The 18,580-nt window shown below is 41.5% G+C and overlaps 3 protein-coding genes across 3 annotated transcripts; all 3 read right to left on the reverse strand.

Annotated features, from left to right (window-relative positions):
* Positions 1 to 544: 544 nt before the first annotated feature.
* LOC104454375 (26S proteasome non-ATPase regulatory subunit 7 homolog A) lies at positions 545 to 4,763 on the reverse strand. Its single transcript, XM_010069200.3, has 10 exons — positions 4,455 to 4,763; positions 3,651 to 3,743; positions 3,484 to 3,565; positions 2,883 to 2,979; positions 2,665 to 2,740; positions 2,482 to 2,540; positions 2,202 to 2,324; positions 1,576 to 1,633; positions 1,402 to 1,487; positions 545 to 957 (listed from the first exon to the last, which is right to left on the reverse strand). Exons 1-10 carry the CDS (start codon positions 4,639 to 4,641, stop codon positions 886 to 888), a joined length of 933 nt encoding a protein of 310 aa, XP_010067502.1. The 5' UTR covers positions 4,642 to 4,763; the 3' UTR covers positions 545 to 885.
* Positions 4,764 to 7,810: 3,047 nt separating this feature from the next.
* Positions 7,811 to 8,999, reverse strand: LOC104454376 (WUSCHEL-related homeobox 7). Its single transcript, XM_010069201.3, has 2 exons — positions 8,572 to 8,999; positions 7,811 to 8,246 (listed from the first exon to the last, which is right to left on the reverse strand). Exons 1-2 carry the CDS (start codon positions 8,918 to 8,920, stop codon positions 8,053 to 8,055), a joined length of 543 nt encoding a protein of 180 aa, XP_010067503.2. The 5' UTR covers positions 8,921 to 8,999; the 3' UTR covers positions 7,811 to 8,052.
* Positions 9,000 to 14,756: 5,757 nt separating this feature from the next.
* LOC104454378 (probable aquaporin PIP1-2) lies at positions 14,757 to 16,720 on the reverse strand. The gene is made up of 4 exons (XM_010069204.3): positions 16,293 to 16,720; positions 15,791 to 16,086; positions 15,274 to 15,414; positions 14,757 to 15,182 (listed from the first exon to the last, which is right to left on the reverse strand). Exons 1-4 carry the CDS (start codon positions 16,624 to 16,626, stop codon positions 15,090 to 15,092), a joined length of 864 nt encoding a protein of 287 aa, XP_010067506.2. The 5' UTR covers positions 16,627 to 16,720; the 3' UTR covers positions 14,757 to 15,089.
* Between the last annotated feature and the right edge of the window lie 1,860 nt (positions 16,721 to 18,580).

Here is an 18,580-nt window from a genome sequence, read left to right on the forward strand (position 1 = left end):
GACGAATTCGCCCCCGCATGACGACGCCTTTCTGTTGGCAATATTCACCTTCCGCCCCCATCAAATAGGGTATTTTAAGAATTTTCGACGGTTGACGGGGATGGGATTGATCAGAGTTGGGTCAAACTTTGTCGTCTGCTTAAAGATGGAAATATAATTTAGCCCGATGCTAAGTCACAATCATCCGCAAGTTGAAGGCAATAACCTGGTAAAATGACCTGTATATCGCGACCGCCAAGTAGCAAAACTCGTATGCTCCCGATGCACGTTAATTCAACTAACATACACCGTTAGATTAAAGAAATCCCGCATCAAATTTGCCACGTTCAGTTGGACACAAGTATCTGGAGCATTTTTCGCGTGATTGGAAAGAACGGCGGGGAGAGCAGAAACTTTTAGCTTCAAATTCTTCACAAGATGAAGTTATGGATATACGTTCTTCGCATAAATGAAAAGAATGGCAGTGAGAGCAATAGTTTTTAACGTGGAGCGTAGCTGGATCGCGTTCGATCTGGTTCAACACGGAGATGTCCCAGGCAATACCGCTCTACAAGGCCTAACTTGCAACTCAGTCAAAGCCTCTCGTTACATCATCTCCCAAAAAAAAACATGAGCAGAAGAAAATGACCCAAGAACGCTAAGGGTAACCTGAGTTGGTTTTGAATTTTGGCGCTTGCACAGTTGTCATCGTTAGTCTACTAAAAGTCACAGGGTATCACAAACTAATGATCAAATGACAATTTTTCCGAGCAGCATCTAATTCCTTTTGTCTCCCCTTCATCCCCATTCTTATCAATTTCAAAACCAGGAGAACAAAATACCCATGGCACGCAGTTCATCCAAACAAAAACTCCCGGCCAGTCTGAGGTTAATTTACCCCTCCATCTAGCTTCCAGCTCCAGAAGGTACAGCGACAGGTTTTGAGTCTTCTGCCTTTTCGTGTTCTTTATTGAGAATCTAGAAACAGAAATAAGTAATATCAATAAAGTGTGCTAGCATGATAGAGTATAAATAAGTATGTTTATCCCATGAAGCAAGTACACCCAAATGCAACTTCTTGAGGAGCTTAGTGAGGTCCACGGATAAGGAGCGCACACAATTAGATTAACTGATGATTCTTAGGACAGAAAAACTGGCCGAGAAAAGTAGGACAACCAAAGCAAGCTCTCAGTACTTGATAATAAGGAAACTGGTCAGGAACTCATCTTATATAAAATGGAAGCGTAAACAGGGCTCTCGAGCTAAAACCCTAAAACTAAATTTCTGTAGGAATTAGACAGGTAGAATCAGTACTGGAAGACTGCATGGTCATGCAACAACCAGAAGGGGAATAAGTGCAAATCACCCAAGGAAAAACGCTAGTTCAAAACTAGAATGTCAGAATGAAGGCAGCTGACGAACCTTATTGTTGATCAAATTATGGAGCGCAATCACACTTCGGATGAGGGAAGACAGATATATAACTAGCATCATATCATTCGTTTTAACTGCAAAGAGGAAAGTATCCAGTAAGGATCAAGTGAATAATATTAAGCATAGTAGCAAAATTAAAATCCCAAGATATCCTTCCATCACCTGCAAAAGCCTTTATCAACTCATTCACATTCAGATTTGGAAGGAGGTTAAAGACATCCTAGAGGATCCACGGAAGAAAAAAAGTGTTAGGACAGAATTAAATAACAACTGATATTCCATAATCAGTTTGACGTCTATAATTTCTGATAAAAATATTATCCAAGCAAGGAGAGGACAGGCTCACAAAAGCAATACAGATTGAATAACAAAATAAATGCGACCAGTGAACTAGTAAAATAATCCCGATTAAATGAGAAGTTGTCTATTAACTCTGATAATGAATAAGCACGGAACTGAGAATTTTCCATGACAGGCCATTAGCCCATCAACCCAATTGCTAATAAATATAAGACTGCTCTCCTTTATTTCCTTCTGAGCTTTAAATGAACAAGAAAGACATGGTTCAAAAACTTGGAAGTTCTGTGGGGCAGTAATATTAACTGCCGATACAGCAGAAGCAGAGAGCCAGTTTTATCTTGCGTCCAATGGAATAAACTTCATTCCCAACAAATGCAGTTACTCTTAAGCTACAGTTATTTAATTATCTATTTACATATATGTCAGCACGCATCTTGCAGATGAGAAATATACACACATTCTTCATAGATGAGATGACAATAACGAACCTGCAGATGATACAAGATCTCGTGATTTAGTGGGAGCTTTTTATCAACAACGAGGTCAAGATAACTTCTTATCTCCTTAAGTCGAGCATCCAGTCCCTTCAAGGCTGTGAGCTTCCCAGTGACCTGTACATAATAAAGAACTCTCGAGTTAAGGACAATCGGCAACCAGATTTAATCCCTGGACCTTCATTCTACAATTGAAACTCATATAGATATTAACCTAAAAAAGAGTCGGGACACTGTATCAGAAAAAAAAGAAAAAGAAATCGGGACAGATTACCTCTGTGGCAAGGGTGCTAATGGTTGTATCCTTTACATCACGTAGCAAGTGCTCCACACCTGTCAATCAGTGAATAATAGATGCAGTTCATAGTACAGCATGTGACTACAATGACATCTAGGACTAGAATTAACAATGATATTACTAATTCAAGACAGTAGTCTTCCCATCTCTAAAACATACCTATTTCCTCAACCTCATGGGCAGCAATTTCTGAAAGAACGTGCACAAACACTTTCTGACTCTTCTGAGTTGCATTCTAAAAAAAGAAAAGAAGAAGAGCTTAACCCTGGGAAATTTAAATGAACCTCATATGTGTTTTGTTATATTATATGGAAAGCACACCGAGCTTAACTTTTGACAACAACAGGCAGCTACGGCGGGAAACTACCTACTCTTACCTCTTTGACTTCTTCAACAGCATAATATGCCTTTGTTGGTATTCCAAGTTCCTTGGGTTGAACATCAATTATAACCAGCACAGGATTCGGGACATAGCTGAACATAAGAGGTAAAACTTGATTAGTACTATATCAGTTTGAGGGAGCAGCCCATGAAATAGAAGTACAAATAGATTAGTTTGACTTGATATAAAGATGCTAGAAGTAGCAAGAAAAAGGAGTTTTTGATAAACTTCATCCTTAGAGTACCAGTTATACTCATTCCATTATTCTATCCAATGAAAAATTTTGCCCATGTTCTACCCAAAAGGTAAGTGATCTTTCCTGGTGAAGTTTTCAAAATACGATTAACAAGGCCTCTCCCACAACAGAACCCAACCGAAACCCGTAGAACGGTACCGAATTCATCATCGATGTGCCTAATAAGGATGCTAATAGAAAACAAAGGCAATAAGAACTTGTGTCACTATCTTTCCTTATGATGAACTGTCCACTTAACTCGTAAATAAAAGCAAAATTAGACAGTGAAGGTCCTATAGGGAGGGGGATTACGAAACTGCAATAATTATATCTCATGCACAAAACCAGCAGAGAGTCTTACTCATCAAACAATGCATGGATATTAAGGTCATTTTCTCGCAACTTGGGACCAGTGCTATACCATCCAACAACATGCTCCTTCGCTGGAAGATAATATGCAGAGCAGGTTACTAAACAATTACCAATTGAAATAGTTACTGAAAGAAAAAAGTGACTCCATAAAAGTACCATTTATTCTCTTAAACATGGAAAACATCGATTCATGGTAGTTGTGATCAAGAAACCAGATGCTTGGATCCTTCTCATCTTCCTCAAAAGGTACTGAAGATCAGGAAGAAAAAGACAAAATCAATAAGCAGTGATCTTCATAAATCACATGCCGAGCAGACAGTAGACGACAACATAATATGTACATCACCACCAAACTAAGCCCAACACTCTCCTCATACCAGAGAAATACTAGCTAATAGATAAAATCAAGCAACAGCGATACCAGACTAAATCATCGATGGCTCCTCTCACTTAACAGCAGAAATTTCAGGAAGACAATACTGAGTGAAATGCCTTTCTAGATGCCTATGGCCCTCACTTCAATGAATTTCCATCACTCAACACCTTGCATCTTTGTTTTAGTTTTATCCTCGCTCAAGGAACCGCCACGGAATAGCTAAAGATCCCAGATGTTCCACTCGAATGCTCTACTTCAAACTCGGCAAACTAATTCATCCAATGTAAACAAGTTCGAAGCTTGTTTCCACGAAGCAACTACAGTCCTAAGCGTTTAGCGATCAAACCAAAGCCGAGTCGCAAGATACGGAGCAACGAGCAGAGCAGCAACCTCTCGGAATTCGCTAAATCAAAATCCTAAACCCACGAAGGAAACCTATTCCTCACTAGCAATCCCAACGCCCAACGCCCAACGCATCCAGATCTGAACCGGACCGGAGAAACCAAAAGAATCCCCGGCCGAATCAGGCAAAGCTAAAAGAGCATCGACAAGGAGAGCGCCGCGGCGCGCGAGGGGAACCGAACCTGCGTAGCTGTTGGTGACGTCGACGGTGCCTTTGAAGGTGGAGCCGAGCAAGACCCCGACGACGCGCCGGCGGGTGTCCTTGGCGACACGATTGTAGTTGTCGACGATGCTGAGGAGGACCAGGGGGTGGACTATCACCTTCTCTATCGGCCTCGCCGATATCTGCTGCGTCTTTATCACGTCCATTCGCGATCTCGCCGGCGCCGGAGTCGCTTCGAGATTGTTCCCGGCGCTTTGCTTCTCGCGCAGGTCTCTCTGCGCGGACTCTTGCTTGCGAAGGAGAAAAGGAACGAGGAGGAGGAAGAGAACCAGGCACGAAGGCAAAGTTTTAAAAAGGCTTGACTCGCTCGAGTTCGGTGATTTTGGAAAATAGACCTCCCTGATTTGGGCTTGGGCTCATTATGGGCCTAACAGGCCCAAGTAGATTGCCGGAAATAGACCTCCCTGATTTGGGCTTTCAGCTTGGGCCAGATTGAACTTTGATTTTTTTTTTTTTTTCCGTCGGTGCTTTTTCTTGAAGCAGATAAAAAGGAGAAAAAAAGAAGTTATGTTTTGATAAGTAAGGAGGTGCATGACAACCATTTTGTTCCATGAATAGTTTCTGGAATAGAAATAGATTTTTCTATTTCTATTTCTATAAAGTTTCTAAGAAAAATAACCGTTTTATTACGACACAAAAATTTCTACTATAAAAATAGAAATTCGTTTGATAACGACACAAAATTTCTTCCTTTCGGCGGACCACCGGTGGCGGCGGCGGTTGCCGACCGGCAGCAGCGGCGGTGGGCGACCGGTAGCGGCGGCGGTGAGCGGCCGACGGAGGACGGTGGTCGGCGGCGATGAATGAAGGACCGATTGACGAACGATGAGAATAATTTTTATTTCGATTTCTATTCCAAAAATAGAAAAGTATAAAATTTTAGCTTCGATTTCTCTTCCAAACTCATTTCTAGAATGAAATCTATTCCAGAAATAGAAAAACTGAATAGGTTTATTAAACGAATTTCTCTTCCAGAAACAGGTTTGGAACAGAAAAATTATTTCTGGAACAAAAATTTTGGTTATCATGCACCCCTAAGAAGCGAAAAGACTTGCACATTGAACACCATCCGATGTTCTTTTTCTCCCTTACTTTCGGCCACAAATCTCCCCTGTTTCGCTCTGTATTTCGACCGAGAGGACTCGAAGTGATGCATTCTCAGTAAAGCCTCTATTGCTAGCTTCCTCCATCATTGGCGAGGCGCTCAGAATCTCTTAGTGTTGGAGTAGCCAGCAATCGTACCCGGAATCCCTTCTCGGCAAGGTAGGATTCAAAGTACTCTCTCGGTTGATACATGGTTGAAAATAAACACTAGCGTCCTAGTTTTAGTGGCGTGAAAACTAAATAGCATTGAAGTAGTCATTAGCAATTTGGTGTAGATTTCTATTGATGTGATATTACAGATTCAAAACCTTGCTCTAGTTTTGCAGATAAGACCCTCACTTGAGATGCTCATCATGCATTGGACGAAATGTAAAAACTAGATTTGCCTAAATATGTCAAAGATTCTGGATTAATTGAAGTGTGCTTTAGCATGTCTCGTAGGGTTAATGCTTCTCAGTAACTTGACCGCAATTTTTGCTATATCCCGTTGTCACTGAACAAAAGTTGAACTTGCACGTGTTTTGTTTGTGGATATATTTAGGGTGCGCATGACAAAATTTCAGATGATTGATTTACGACAGTGAATTTTCTCAATTTCTATTTGAAACCGAAAGCTAAAAATTTTAGCTTCGAGCTATTTCTAGAATAGAAATCTATTTCAGAAATAGAGAAATCAAATTACGTTACCAAACAGTTTACATTCCAAACCTCTTAGGGGAAAGAGAAATCAAAAACAGAAATTTTATCATGCTGCTTGCGGGTGGATGATTTTTCATGGTGAGCGTTGCACCTGCGTGCACATGACCAAACGTCCAAGTGACATCCTGAAATGATTTTCATGGGATATTGGGGATAAGCTTTCTCCATGCTTCCACAAATGCCGCATCAGCCATCTGTGCCGCGGAGACATCAACAGAAAGGAGGCAAGACAAGGCCCTCACGACAGCTTAGGTTTGGATGACCCAGTGGAACAACTTCTTCGTGGCTTGTTAGAACATGGTGGATCGATGTGAGTTCGCTCATCAAAGACTTGAAGAAGATGGGTAAGTAATATTTAGGACTTCAAGAAACTTGATTTGTCCAAATCATAGTTTATATTTGGGGCAAACATGTTAACCAATGTCATTTTGGGTCATTAATGCTGACTAGGTATTTTAGCGAGTCATGTAGGTTTGAGAAATTAATAAAATATAATCATGTTAGATTTTCAAAAAAATAAAATTAGAGTTGACGCTTAAATAATTTTTTTTAGTGGTGTTTAAGTGATTCAAAAAGAAAATTTATTTTAAAGTGAGCGTCATGCATAATTTGTAGTACTTTTAATGTTTTTCCCATAAGTACCATATAAAATCTTCTAAGTTACTTTTTTTTTCTTTGGTTGATTAAAACACTTGCCTTCACAGGGGATTGGCGCGGTGATGGGGTGCAACCACAGCGGAGACAAAGCAGAGCTAAACATCTGTCCAAAATCGACTGCACATTCTCGAAACATCAATATGCAAAATCTGTCAAAGCAAAAGTTATACTATAGATATTATTTTACGACGTACTGCACCTATTTTTCCACATAAAGTTCGATTGGACAGTGCGTGCAGCAACTTTTTCTTCCGACAATTCGGATTCCTTGCTTACCTGCCCTTCGCACGACATTGACCCAATGCGTCCTGCTTTCACATCCTCGCAAGGCATCGGACTTGAGAACGAGATCTAACTACGGTCGTGAAACCTTCCTCGTTTCCGTCGCATGCTTGATCACCGGACACACGACGAATAACATGTAAAACCCCGCTTCGATGCCGTTAAATGACACGGCGTGGTGTCCTCACCATCGTCGGTCCAATTAGCTCCGTTTCATTATATTTCATTGTCTGTGTACTTCTCTCTCCTGGTTCTGTCCAGTAAAATTCGATTCCGATGTCTAAAATTCAACGGAGTAAAATTTGTATATCGAGGTCGGAACACACTGCCAAAGAAGGCTGACCAAGTTCAAAGCCGTGTCGTCTTCTGTTCCGGGCTCAAGGACGCGTCGATGCATGAAATTCAAAACTTGGAAGACTTGTCTTTTTATAATAGTAAAGTCGCGTCTTCATCGTGCACTTCAAGAAGACACAATTTCTCGATGAGAGGAGATGAATCCCAATTTCCAAAGCCTCCCGAAGGCCCAAAAAAAAGGAACAATAAAGACTACAGTAATCCAACAGCGTAAACACAGAGAGATAAGAACAACGTTAGAAACGAGCATGCAGAGGAGAATGTCGAAATACCAGCGTTTATATTTAAACCCCAGAAATATCATCACCACATAATTGGTCTTTTCAACTAGAGCACTAGGCACCACCATGCGTTTCCTGGATCCACCCCCTTTTCCTACTCTCAATTCATGATAAACCCTAGCTAAACCACCCTAAAGATCACAATCTGTCTTCTATTTGCGGGGTCCTAGTTCATGGTATCTAGAGGAAGCTTAATCTGAGATCTAGCGTTGGATGATCCATCGTCGTCCCGAAACCATGTGCAAAGTCTCGGCATTCGGTTGCACGCAGCCTGAGCTTCTCCGGTTCCGCCAATTCGTCGAAGGACTTGAGAGGGAAAAGCTGAAGGGTTTCCATCACCCTCTCGGACTCCACTACATGATGTGGAATGAAATCTGAAATACCAACAAAACAAAAAAAAGAAGAAGAGATAAGTAGAGGTTGCAAGAGATCATCCTCATTCTCCATGTACGAGAGCTGCAAATCTGCAGTATCTTCGCGTAATGATAATAAAATAACAGCAACAGTGACTAAAGATGATGATTGGAATGATGATGATGATGATGAATACCGAGCGATAAGTGGTATTTTCACGGTGTGTTACTTTGTCTGTTAAGTAAATGATATTAATATCACTAATATGATGCTGAATAGAAACACAAGAGGTCGATGATGCTCGTGATATTGGATAAGGCTTAGAAGGTGGGTAAAAGTGAGTACGTTTGGCAGAAGAAATCTTCTCCTCGCTGCGGAGGGCCTCCTTCGTTTGATCGTCGACCGACACCTTTCGACGCTTTTGCCTTTCCCTGGCTTTGTGGTTCTGAAACCAATAAAACACGTTCTTACTCTCGATCTTGCCATAAAAGCTCAGCTGAGTGGAGATCTTCTGAATCTGGTCAGTGCTCGGAGTCCGAAGCCCGGACCTGAACAGGTCGGTCAGAACTTTAACCTGTTCGGTGGTCGGGTTCCACCGCCCGCACTTGGTACCACCGCTGCCGCCGTTGCCACCGCCGTGGCCGCCTCGAACCCCGGTGGCTTTGACGTAAAACCCTGACATTCCTTCTTCCATCGTTTTCAGCCTCAAGTAAATGCTCTCTAGCGATGAAGTTTCTCAGACTCTGCGTCTCTGAACTCAAAAAAAGACTTGTGCTACGTGTGCACTATATAAAGCGGCAAACAGGAACATTAAATTATATGCGTATTTGGTTCTTTGTAACTAAGCTTTTGTCCTTATCGAATTGGGGATTGAAGTACACCAGAATCAAGCCCTTATTTTATGCCAGTGTGCTTTGAATTTAGGGAACGTGAGAGCTTGAACTATATGAGGATTTTGATGGGTTCGCTTTTTCTTTTTTTTTTCTTCCCTGATTTTTTGTGCACCGGTTAGAGAGAGAGAGAGAGCTAGTGAGAGACATGCGCAAAAGCTGCCACCATTCAACGTTTTGGTCTGCGAGCAGACAAGATGGAAGTTCTCCAACCCTCGAATAAATTATTCTCATTCCTTATGTGAATCTGTACATTATTATATTGGATAATCTGAGTGATGCTAAGATTGGTTTGCAAAATTTATCTTTAAAAGAAGTGGGACATTATATAACTAGGGGTATTTAGAGAAACGGGTCATGTTCAAGGATTCAAAAGCAACTCGTCTCAAAATTTTGTAAAGTTGATTTTGTAAACCGAACTCACTTTATATCTAAACTTATTCTATGAAACTTAGGTCTAGGAACTGATCTGCCTATCTATAGATAGGGTTTGTGATTTTCAGTAAAGTTGAAATGCCGCTATTGTATATGCGCTAATTGCCTAGATTTGTGGTGTGTTTCATGCCTTTTATTGGACTTGTCGAGTCAGTCCAAACCTGTAGTGACATAAGGGAAAGCCAAGACCTAGTTTTTTAAACCTGCTGCTGTCTGCTAAAGACCAAAAGGCATGGTTACACTCGAAAAACTATTACCTTAATAATCTAGAACGAGAGATCGATGGGTCATGAAAGTCAAAGTTCACATTGTCTGATCTCGCGTGGACGGTTGCGATCTCGACATCTGACAGAGATACTCCCAGTTAGGTTGACCATCAGTACAGTTCAGTCAAATGATGTTGAGCTAAACCCATCTTTTAAGGGCGTGGATACACAGACAAGAGGACAGCAAAGCCACCAAAAATTATTATCGTGATTTAAGAGAAGACTCGCGAGCCTCGTGACCAACCAAAAGAGAAGCAGCAACTTGGCCTTTCCCTTGGTTTTTTCCTTCATGATCAGCCCAGCTGCACGCCCTCCTCAACTTCCCAGGTCTTTCAGCTGAATCTCTGCATCTTTCTGTTACAATCTCGATTTGAATTATCAGAACAAGAGCGGCTTGTCATTTTGACCTTTAGGTACCCACATCGTCATTATTTTGAGGAGCATGTAATCTTGTGCTCCATCTGCATATTAAGTTAACAAATGAGGACAGAATATATGTCGATTGCCCTACATAACTGTTTACCAAGCAACGTGACGAACTATTACTGAATGTTAGAATCTGACCCTCCTATTCCAATATGAGCTTATAGTTTGCCATTAGCTATTTTGCATACTCATTAAGTTTTGTGAAACAACTAATATCGTGAATATTTTTACTCATATATATACACACATTGTTTTTTTTTTTAACGTAGTACTCCTTATATTTAAATATGGAGCTTCTTCTCTCAAAGTTCATTCCAAGAATGCAATCCTAATTTAGCAGGATGTGCATGTGATAACATTTCCCTATGATACAATTCAGTTCTTTCTTTTTTCCTCCTAAACAAGATTGAACATAAAATCAATGAGGAGTTATTGGGACAGCATGGAATTTCTGGTGAAAACTTCTGGGCATATTGGGAATCAACAGTTCAGCTCTGTGACACTTTACTCGTACCAAAACGGGATAAGAGACTGTGACCAGAAAACAATCATGGGAAAACTACAAATTAGATGGTGAAGATCTGGGGAGTCCCAAAGGGCTAAACAACGACGCAAGAAAGGAAGAAATGGCCGTGGACTTGACCAAAATTAAGTGTTTATATATATAATATATATGTACAAGCAAAATTTAACATAGGCATCTGTTTCAGCCTCGTCCTATTCACTGTCCGCATTATCCCCTGAGCAGTCCGTCCGAGTTTTGATTCTTATTCTTCTATCTCCAGTCGAGACAAATTGATTTCGAGGCCGATTAGTTCAAATTTCAGCAAAAGGAAAAAGAAAGAGACATGGCCAGTTGGGACAACAATTCCCAAGAATGTCTCATATTATAATGTATCGATATTTCATTGTAGCAAGTGAATTGTTTGTCTGTAGCATTCAAACCATCACCAGCTCAACTCCTAGAACAAGTAGCCAAGCTAAACGGGTCTCGCCATCTCAGCATAAAGCCAAAGCAAAACCCTAATGAACTACGCATCAATTAGGGTTTGTTTTATCTAGAGAACACGATAGATTCTATGATAGGTTGTGCATACAATATACTTCTTGTATGATATTCTTGATATGAACTAATTACAATAGTAAAAATGCATAAATTTCATCTATTCTTTTGTAAAGCTTGATAACATATAAAGCTAAAATAAAATTCTAATGAATTACATATTGATCAAAGTTTGTTTATCTGTTATATTATGGTCGATATTTAAACTAGACCTAACATTATGTTATGCACACAATGTTGATATTCTTGATATGAACTAATCACATCGGGAAAAATGCATAAATTTCTTTTCCTGTAAATCTCGATGAAATATGAATCTCCTGATATGCGTTGGAGATGTCCTAGAAATCAATTACAGACATGGCGGTTTCAGTGGGAAAAGGAAAAGAAAAAAGAAAAGAAAAGTGACGAAATGCAGTCGGAAAAATAGGGCACGCGTGAGCAAATAGGTCAGCCCCCCTGGGCCTCGACTTTTTCCTTCTTGTCCGGACCACGTTTGTCGGTGTCTCTTTAAATGCGCAAAAGGTTTCGAGCAGCATATTTTTTGACAACCACAAAAGGCGAAGTGGAAGTGGAGTTGGGGGGAGGGAGGCACCTTGACAAATAATAATAATGAGCAAAGTGACAGACAAAACCTTAATTATCAGGGACATAAGAAACATCTTTAGGCCCCCAATCATATGATAAGGCTGTCTAGCCATCGACCCCACAGCCACCAGAAAAAGAGGAACTCCATGATCTATAATGGTCAGCTAAAATGAAGCCATTAGGCATTAGTTGATTCATTTTTTAATAGATGAGGAATTTTTATTTTTTTCTGGCGCCTAACTCTTTTTGGCCCTTCTATTAAGTTGTAATTAGTACCACATCTGATTTTTTTATAATACACAAATCATGTGAAAATTGACAAAAGGAAACACTCATCTACGTGGCGCACATTTCGGGGTCACTGTTTGAAAATGGGTGATTGATTTTTTGATCGAAGTTGTAGAGTTTGCTTGATTTTTATAGATAAATGTCCTAATCTTTGATGACAGACCGAGTTAGTTAGTGCGACCAGAACTTTTATTGAAAAACATATGAAAAAGCTTACAAAAAATGGCATTAGAGAGTGATGTGTCCGAATCCACTTAAGGGTTTGAAAAATAATCAGTTGAGATATTAGGTATCCTTTAAATTTGCTTTGTCGTGGCATATACTAATTCCCTCGCATGGGCTAAAAGCACGTATAGCACTTCGATTTCGTTTTTCTCTTTCACGCGTGATAAAAAACAAAAGACCATGCAAATAAGTAAGCCGAGCCTGAAGGATTAACCTAAGAACAATCGGATCGGACCCTTCTCGAGGCAGCAAAAAAGCGTGGGAGTTCGAGTTCGAGATTCGGATCCAAGTGGAAAAAAGAAAATTGCGCAACCAGATCGATCTTTGCAACAAAAGGGTCCATAAATTATCATTTCCATGCCCGTGCTTTGCATGAAATCCCTTGTTAATCACCTGTCCCAGTCGATCAACTTTACTGGAACTTGGAGCGCTTGCGATTGAACACGTGAATCCGAAGCTACATTCATGTTGGTGAAGGCAGGCCATTAACAGTCAAGCCTAGGCGACAAGAAAGAAAGTGCAAAAAAGAGGGAAGGACGAAGCACGAAGTTTAGAACTGAGAAAAGAAAATTAAAAAGTGGTCTCAAGAAGTCGGGAAAAGGCGGGTTAAGGAAGGAGTTCAAGGGTCAAAAAGTTGATTAATAAGAAATTGGAGTCCCAATATATAATTTGATATGGGCACTCCACTCTATAGGCCCCCTTCTATCAATGTCAATTAAAAATCATACTTCTATCTTCTTCTTTTTTCTCCTTTTCCCTTCATCCTGGGTGAACAGCGATGGCTAGTGTTAAGAGTAATCAAATCCAATAAAAAAGGATCGACAAGCAAATAGAATCCGACCATACCCTTTGCACGATCGAGGGGTGTTGGAGCAATTTCCGATATTACAGGGAGCGCCGAGTAATTTCATCAATTTTGAACCTCAAATAATCTGGATCTTTAAATTTAGGATCAGATTTCCATTGGAAGTTCTCAATGCGCGTCTACTTTCGTTAGAGCAAACGTCGAATCGTACGTTGTCATGATCAAGCTGATCCTGTAGCTGCATGAGCGAGCCACAGGATTGGCGTGGCGGAGAAGGGAAAGCGACAACCATGAAAGAAAGAGCATGAGCAATTTGATGAATATCCTTGTTCTTTTTCTTGAAAATGTGATGATGAATTAGTTCTATCAAACATCCCCAGCTCAAACTGTGTTCAAGACAACAGCACCTTAGGGTGTTTCAATTTCAACTGACTAGATTACCACCCTCCGAGACTCAAACGCCAGAAAATCTTGTAAGTAACTCGACTGAGAGTTTCTGGCACAAAAGTAATTTAGTCGTTTAAGTCGCTTATATAAAGATTGCTAGATTTTCATATGAGGAGGTAAATCTAAAGTGTTGACGAGAAAAACAAATAAAAATGAGTAGATAAGAAAAGTTAATAAATGTAAACCGAAAAAGAGACTTGCTAGTTCTTTCAGAAAGCTACTAACACGGAGAAAAAAATTTCTTAAGTTTTTTTAGGGAATCAGTAGAATCATCTATAGAATATATAGCGGAGTACTCAAGCAAAGGTTAAGAAAAGTCTTCCTAAAGGACTTGCCTTTGGAAACTTTGGATAATCCAAGCAAACTCAGAGTTCAGATTTCCACTTGATCTTTGAGTTCCAGCTAAACTCAGACGCTCCTAGGCCTCCTTAGAGAAAGAGCATTTACAAAAGATGTCCCTTTTGGATTCATGGGCTGCTTCACATGAAATAAAAGTGCTACCGACAGCAGTTGAGAATGGCGAGCCAGACAGCAAACCGAAACTTGCCCATATTTAAATTTATTAAGTGCACGAAACCCAATCTAGTTAAAAGATGTAGATTGGTTTATTAGACCAAACCGTATAGGAAAGAAATGCAAAGAATACTAATTGGACTAGAATTCCTCTTGAAGAGCATATAGATTGTGCATGTTGAGACTTAAGTTTTTTGGCGAAAATTATGAGTTAAGTATGATATATTAGTTGCTCTACACCTCACGGATTTTTTTGACATGGGTCTTTTTGTAACATAATCCACGTGTGCATCTTGATGGGATTGAAGCAAGACAATTCCAAGTCAGGTAATCTGCTTCTTCATTCTCTCAGCACCAAGTATTTACTGGAGACCCATCAACCTTTCAATCCGATGCATGTATTATAAATTCATGGGCAGACCCAAAGGTCTGAAACTTTTCCTTGAATTCTAACAACTCAAAATTTCTTTGTTCGAAGGAGAAGTTCATATGCTGATTGCTCGTGTGGCTGTTCTTGAAGGGCGAGAAATGCTCATTGCTTGGGGGGGATGGGGGGCTGGGGGCCTAATAATTGAGGACAAGCATGCGCGAAAAATCAAGGATTGCATCTCCATATCGACGAATCATTTTTAACTTTTTCATAGACAAAGACGACAGAACCATACGTACGAAAGCCCATCATCTTCATATATTCATGGGCCCTCCGCACCACACCATTTTCTCTCGGACTAGAAGCCACAGATAGAGAGAGAGAGAGAGAGAGATATTCCAATTCTAGGGCTAAAAAACACTGAAGCGAAAACACAAAAACTCGGACCATGCTTTAATCATCTCCCGAGACCCCGGGACCATCAGACCTTTCCCCATGATGTTCTTTACTTTTCCCGGTTCGGAATCACGTCTCGTTTCTCTTTCGTTCAGCTGGATTTGAAGGGGATGGCCCTTATCACCACCTGGTGGTACAGAGCCGCTAGGGCCGCCCCGATGAATGGTCCGACCCAGAAAATCCACTGCATTTACCCCCAAGCAAAGTAGATAATTAATAAGAGAATTGAATCCTTCATCACGTGTAAATCTGCATGACTAGATAGGTGCATATACCTGGTCATCCCAGGCAGGGTCTTTGTTGTAGATGATCGCTGCCCCGAGGCTCCGAGCAGGGTTGATGCCAGTTCCTGTTATGGGGATGGTGGCCAGGTGCACTAAGAACACCGCGAACCCAATAGGCAGGGGTGCCAAAATCTGGACGACATGGACCGATGTTAGATCCGACCAAAGTGTAATCGAGCTCACTCGAGTCGGTGTAATTAGACTAGAATCATTAAAATACAGCAGTTAACGCAAGATCGATCTCCCTTGTATTCTAGCTACTTCCCAGTAGCATCGAGGTCAGTAAGTTCATTTTATTCGACCGACAATACCTATACGCATAGAAAGAGAACTAGATCATTTGTTCATTCTGGTATGATATCACTGCCATGGAGCTAATTGCTGATATAAGTGGGCAAACTGATTGCGCAATCAATCACTGGCGATTTCAAACAGTAAGCACAGCAGGCGCAAATAGACATCAATCATGATGAACGAGGATAGGGATGTGTGCGTGTGCAAAACTTACAGGAACGTGGGAGTCTCGGGCACTTCGCTTGGCGTCGGTAGCAGAGAAGACGGTGTAGACGAGGACGAAGGTACCGACGATCTCGGCGCCAAGGCCGTCGCCCTTGGAGTAGCCGGCACTGACCATGTTGGCGCCGCCATTATGCAGCTCGTACTGGCTCTTTCCGAACGCTTTGACCACCCCAGCACCGCAAATAGCTCCAAGACACTGCATCACCATGTAGAAGACGGCTCTCGTCAACGACAGCTTCCTCGCCAGGAACAGCCCGAAGGTCACCGCCGGGTTTATGTGGCCTCCTGCACCGATCCCACAAAGAAAATCAACTCGGTTACATGATATTGGTTTATTGAATGGAATGCCTGAAACTAGGAGCGAATTCCACTTGGCTTTAACAAGGAAATCGCCAATTGCGACTAAAACAAGATCCGAAACTCCATTTCAAGAGAACATACGAAGCACGTAAAGCAAAGCATGTTTTCGTTAGGATCCCAGGCCGGTTTACCCGAAATGCCGGCGGTGCAGTAGACGAGGGCGAAGATCATGCCGCCGAACGCCCACGCGATCCCTTGAATCCCGACCGAGGCGCACTTGGTCGGCGACCGGCTCACCCCCATCACCGTCAGCACCGTGATGTACAGGAACAGGAACGTGGCCACGAACTCGGCGATCCCGGCCCTGTAGAACGACCAGGAAGTGAGCTCGCTGGGCTCGAACAGCGGTGCGGGCGGCGGCTCCCGGTAGTCCTTCCCGTCCTGGGTCTGCGCCGCCGTCCCGATCGGCTGCCTCTCCGAGAACTTGTTGGCTCCCACTCTCACGTCCTCTTCTCTTCCCTCCATCTTCTTCTTCTTCTTCTTCCCTCCTTCTCTCTCTCCCTCTCTAAACCTCACAAGCTGGAGCTCGCTGCTGAAAACGAGTATGGCGATGAAACTGCATGATTCTCGCCTTGGATTTTATAGAGCGGAAGGGAACCAGCGAGGCTGAGGAGTGGGGACGGAGAACCAACGTCGGGGTCGCAATCATGTCGTATAATTGCAGCCGACCAATCATTTTATTGGAATTTCATTCGCCTCGTGCTTTCGCGGACTGAGGCCGAATGCGCAGACATGTTTTCGATTGTGGACGGTCTTAGGTGGCGGAACCACGGCCACACACGTGGCTCGTGCTGGGAGAACGGTCTGCGTCGAAGCCCACCGCCCAGTTGCATTTAATGGTGCGGATCGTGATGATGGGATTTCGTGGTCTGTGCAGTGGATTTGAGCGGCTTCCCACTTTGGACTGGGGCGGTCGACTTTCCAACCACATGATTCTTTTTCCCATGTGATTTTTCTTCGGGGAGTTTCGTGAGGTTTGCCAACGCAAGGGTGAATTGATGTGGCAAAATGGGAGATAATTAAGACTCCGAATTCGAGCATCGATTCTGAAGATCGAAAAGAGTACATTGATTTAGCGATCAGACAAAATTAGGCCCATCGAAATGAGTTATTAATCCATCCATTTTGATGTTAAATTGATCATAACTTGGTTAGTTGTATTAAGTAAATTGATTTAAATATAATTTAAGTGCTAAATGGGTTGTAATCGGGTTTATAACTTTTTTAGACCTTTATAACTCTCTTTTCATTTTTTATTGCCCTCACCCAAACTCACGTTTGCTCATTTTGCACTCTCATATCAATTTGATATAGTTTTTTGTAAATTGAGTTAAATATTAAAGTGTTTTAATAATACATATTAGGTCAAATAACTATATATAAACAGGTGATTTCTTTCATTCATTGATACAATAACTACATGAGAAAGGTTAGCAAGCTTTCAAACATAAAATATCCCAAAAGGGCTAGGAAGGTAAATACATCCAATTCAGAGGAAGTTTTTTGTTTCGGCGGCCTTTCGCTACCCAATCTATGATTCGGTTTCCTTCCCTGAGGCAATGGGCTAATTTCACTTGGCCAAATTTGGTTAAAATTTCTTTGCCTTCATTTGATATATTTCTCATAGCCCAAGGTGCTTCTTCTCGACCCAACATGCTCTCCACTATCGCCCAACTGTCACTCTCACACTCCATATCTAGCAACTTCTGCTGTACATCACCCATGTGCTCACTCTATCCTTGTTTCAAGTACCGTAGCCATTGCATGAGTGCTAAGGCTTCAGCTTGCAAATGCAAATTTGCATTGCATAGAAATGACTAAAAATAGGTTAATTTGATTTATTTAGGTCAACTCATTTTCGACCCAACCCAATCCAACCACCCGTTTAACTAATTTAGACGGAGTCTTGTTTTTTGGTCGAAGGTCATTGATATGATGCGGCTTGAAACGGCATGACAAACTTTTTGATGGAATGATACTCGAATCATTGAATAATACGTGGTTCATGCAGGGCTGAACGTTCTATCATTTATTCTGTTACAACTCAATTCATGTTGAGTTCTTCACCATTTATGTCAGATCTAGAGATGTTAAATGAATTGTGCAACCCACTTATAGACCCATTTAAGCATAAATGGGTTATTGGGTTGGGCCTCATTTCTTAAGACACCCTGATGGGTTTTAAAAATAAAATAACTAAAATAAATGGGTCTTAAATGGGTACCCATTTAAGACCCATTTACAAACCCATTAAAGTCTAAAGATGGGTTCATCTAATTAACCTACGTCCCGCGATCTCGATTCTCTACCCCTATTCGCTTCCACGAACCCATCGTCGCCTCATCGCCACTTGCCACCGCCCATTGTCGAGCACAAGCTCCGCACCTCTCTCCGGTCCCTTCGTTTCCTCTACTCAAAT

This window comes from Eucalyptus grandis, chromosome 7, assembly GCF_016545825.1.
Source record: "Eucalyptus grandis isolate ANBG69807.140 chromosome 7, ASM1654582v1, whole genome shotgun sequence".
NCBI classification, from domain to species: domain Eukaryota; kingdom Viridiplantae; phylum Streptophyta; class Magnoliopsida; order Myrtales; family Myrtaceae; genus Eucalyptus; species Eucalyptus grandis.